The 2,855-nt window shown below is 42.3% G+C and overlaps 1 protein-coding gene across 1 annotated transcript; it reads left to right on the forward strand.

Moving 5' to 3' along the window:
* Positions 1 to 1,660: 1,660 nt before the first annotated feature.
* Positions 1,661 to 2,529, forward strand: LOC141026510 (uncharacterized). Its single transcript, XM_073503185.1, has 2 exons — positions 1,661 to 2,097; positions 2,266 to 2,529. The coding sequence occupies exons 1-2, from the start codon at positions 1,735 to 1,737 to the stop codon at positions 2,329 to 2,331; spliced, it is 429 nt and encodes a 142-aa protein (XP_073359286.1). The 5' UTR covers positions 1,661 to 1,734; the 3' UTR covers positions 2,332 to 2,529.
* Positions 2,530 to 2,855: the final 326 nt, after the last annotated feature.

The following is a 2,855-nucleotide window of genomic DNA, read 5'->3' on the forward strand; positions in this document are numbered from 1 at the left end:
TGATGCTCATCACTGACGCGTGGACAGTGGTCGGTCAGCACTTCAGGGTCAGTGATATTCTAAACTGTAGTAGTCTGATTGTGCAAGGCTTCTACAAGATCTGACTTGTGAGGACCAATGTGAGTTACACTAGTAAATACGCAGATCGGTGGCCGAAAAAACTATCTTTCATGTGGAGCAGTGGCACATGCACACCAATAGGAGGACATACAAGTCGTATCTCAGCGGCAGGAATGATGGCATCTGCCAGGGCATGGGCGGATCTAAGGCAATGCTGGCCGCGTATGGGCCAATAATCAAGACAGAGGAGGAGAGGCGGTCCTGAGAGGCCATCCCAGGGAGTTCATTGTAGGCTCATGCGCTTTTACCCTCTCTAGCTAAACCTAGAGTGGTGGAGTTACAAGCATGTTGGCTTGTCCTTGCACTAGAGAAGGAAGTTGCAGTCTAGACGATCGTCTTGGAGACAGACTGCAAGATGGTGGTGAAGCTCAACTCTGAAGGGAAGGATGGATCACCCAATTGTCCGGTGGTTGAAGATGTGAAGGGCAAGCTCCATACTTTTATCGAGTCCAAGATCACTTGGGTTCATAGTGAGATGAATTGCATTGCCTACATCTTAGCTAATGAAGGTTGTTGGCATGAGTTGTGAAAAACATGTAATAGGACCGTTTTGAACTCTGGCACTGCCGAGAACTCTGAATACAATGGCAACTACTATCTAAAAAATGATTAATTACAGGTATCTTTTTCCTTATCAATAAATCGAGTTTAAAGAAATTCAGTTTAAAATAGGAGCAAGGTGATTACCAACGTAATTTTTTTTGAACACAGTACAGATGCAAGCGCTCAGTCCCTCTAACCATCCAACCACAGGTTGGTTCACGATTCCCAACATACTTATTTTATTCTGTATCTATATCTTAATGCATGGCTATAATAAGATGATATATTTTTCATCAAAAAGTTCCATGTATTACATTAATTGACTAGGGAACTAAATCATGACTAGTAATAGTACTCCCTCCAAAACAAATAAATGCACTACCAAATAGTAGGTATATCTTTGTTTCTAAATATAAGAATATTACTATTAAATACTAGTATACCAAAGATATATTTAACAGTATACCAAAGATATACCTAAAACATAAGAATATTTAATAGTAGTATACCGAAGATATTCTACAATTAAATACTATTACCTCCGTTCCAAATTATAAGAATATTGCTATAAAATAATATCACCTCTGTTCTAATATTTAGTAGTAGAAATAATACTATTTAGTAGTGATATATCTTATTCCTAATGACTATTAAATACTAGTATCCCAAAGATATATTTAATATTATACTTAAGATATACAATAATTAAATACTATTTCCTCAGTTCCAAAATACAAGAATATCACTGTCAAAAAGTAGTATATCTTTGTTCCAAATATAAGAATATTACTATTAGATACTAGTATACCCAATATATATTTAATACTATACCAGAGATATACAAAAAATATAATAATTTTTAATAGAAATATACCAAAGATATCTACTATTAAATACTAGTATTAATTAAATAAATTTGTAGTTCCACACGCGGTCCCCACCTTGCCCCTTGCCTTCCATTTCAGTTCATAAAGGGCAACGCACGCTTCGGCTCCTCTGCTGCTCGCTCACATTCTTCTCATCCTGCTCTCGTCGACCCACACTGCGCGTCTGCTCGACCGATCCATCGCGATGTCTAGCTCGGACGTCCACGCCATATCCACCGCTAACCACGAGGAGCAGAGCCTTGCCGCATCCGCCCTCACCCCTGCGGCCACCGTCGTCCAGGGGAAAGGGAAGGTGCTTGCGCAACAGGCGCCTGTGCCGGTGGTTCGCAAGCGCAAGTCCAGGAGATGCCAGCAGAAGCAGAAAACTCTGCCCCCAGCGGCCACCAGAGAGGAGCTTGAATCCCGGGAGTCCCGGGAAGGCCCCTTGAAGGTGCTTGCGCTCCCGGCGCCAGGGGCCCCACGTGCTCATGCTGTCTCCGACGACAAGATGGTGAGCCGTGCTAGTGCCCCCACCCCGCGTGCAAACGCTTTTTCCGACGACAAGATGGTCAGCCGCGCAAACTCGCCTCACTGCTACTAGTGATTTGAAGTTAACCAGTGCCTAATGATTTGAAGTTACTGACAATCTTTAATTAATTACTTGATGTGTCTGTGCAAGAATTACGTGATTGGTTATGTCCTTGGACATTTTAATCATAGCGGTCTCATCTGCCAGATGGAGGGGAACGAGATGAAGCCAGTCCAAGGGGTGCCGCCCATGCGGGGGAGCATTGCGGCTTAAAGCTCGGTTGGTAAGTACTCCATACTGGTTTTTCTGTCAATATCACGGCTGGTTTTTCGTCATCATTAGTATTCTGATCTTGGACTGAAGCTGGTTAGCTCTGTGCATGCTGGATTTTTGGTATCATTTGTATACTAATATTGGACTGAAACTTGTTACCTCTGTCCATGCTGGGTTTTTTTTGTCATCATTAGTATAATGATATATTGGACTGAAATTGCACATATTTTCTTACCATTAACGTGGTCGGGCGGTGCTATGCGTCAGTCGGACCATCCTGGCCACCTTACCCACCTGATTTTAATCAAATTCCACCTAATTTGTTTTGTCACTAGCCGCGTATAAAACGCGAGCTCTGGCACTGTGTTGCAGCATGGGAGATGTATGAACTGTAATAAGAAACATGCAATCGCTAGAAACATCTCCGTACATTTTTTGGCATGTTTTATGTGTCAACAAAATTAGTCGGCTCACAGCCATCGGATCTGACACGTGGAGCATTGAATCACACTACACGAGAGTAG

The sequence above is a fragment of the Aegilops tauschii genome, chromosome 7 (assembly GCF_002575655.3).
Source record: "Aegilops tauschii subsp. strangulata cultivar AL8/78 chromosome 7, Aet v6.0, whole genome shotgun sequence".
Taxonomy (NCBI): domain Eukaryota; kingdom Viridiplantae; phylum Streptophyta; class Magnoliopsida; order Poales; family Poaceae; genus Aegilops; species Aegilops tauschii.

Coding starts and splice junctions, on each gene's coding strand:
- LOC141026510 (XM_073503185.1), top strand. CDS start 1,735: ATGTCTAGCTCGGACGTCCACGCCATATCCACCGCTAACCACGAGGAG. Junction 2,098..2,265: donor CTTTTTCCGACGACAAGATG/GTCAGCCGCGCA, acceptor CTCATCTGCCAG/ATGGAGGGGAACGAGATGAA.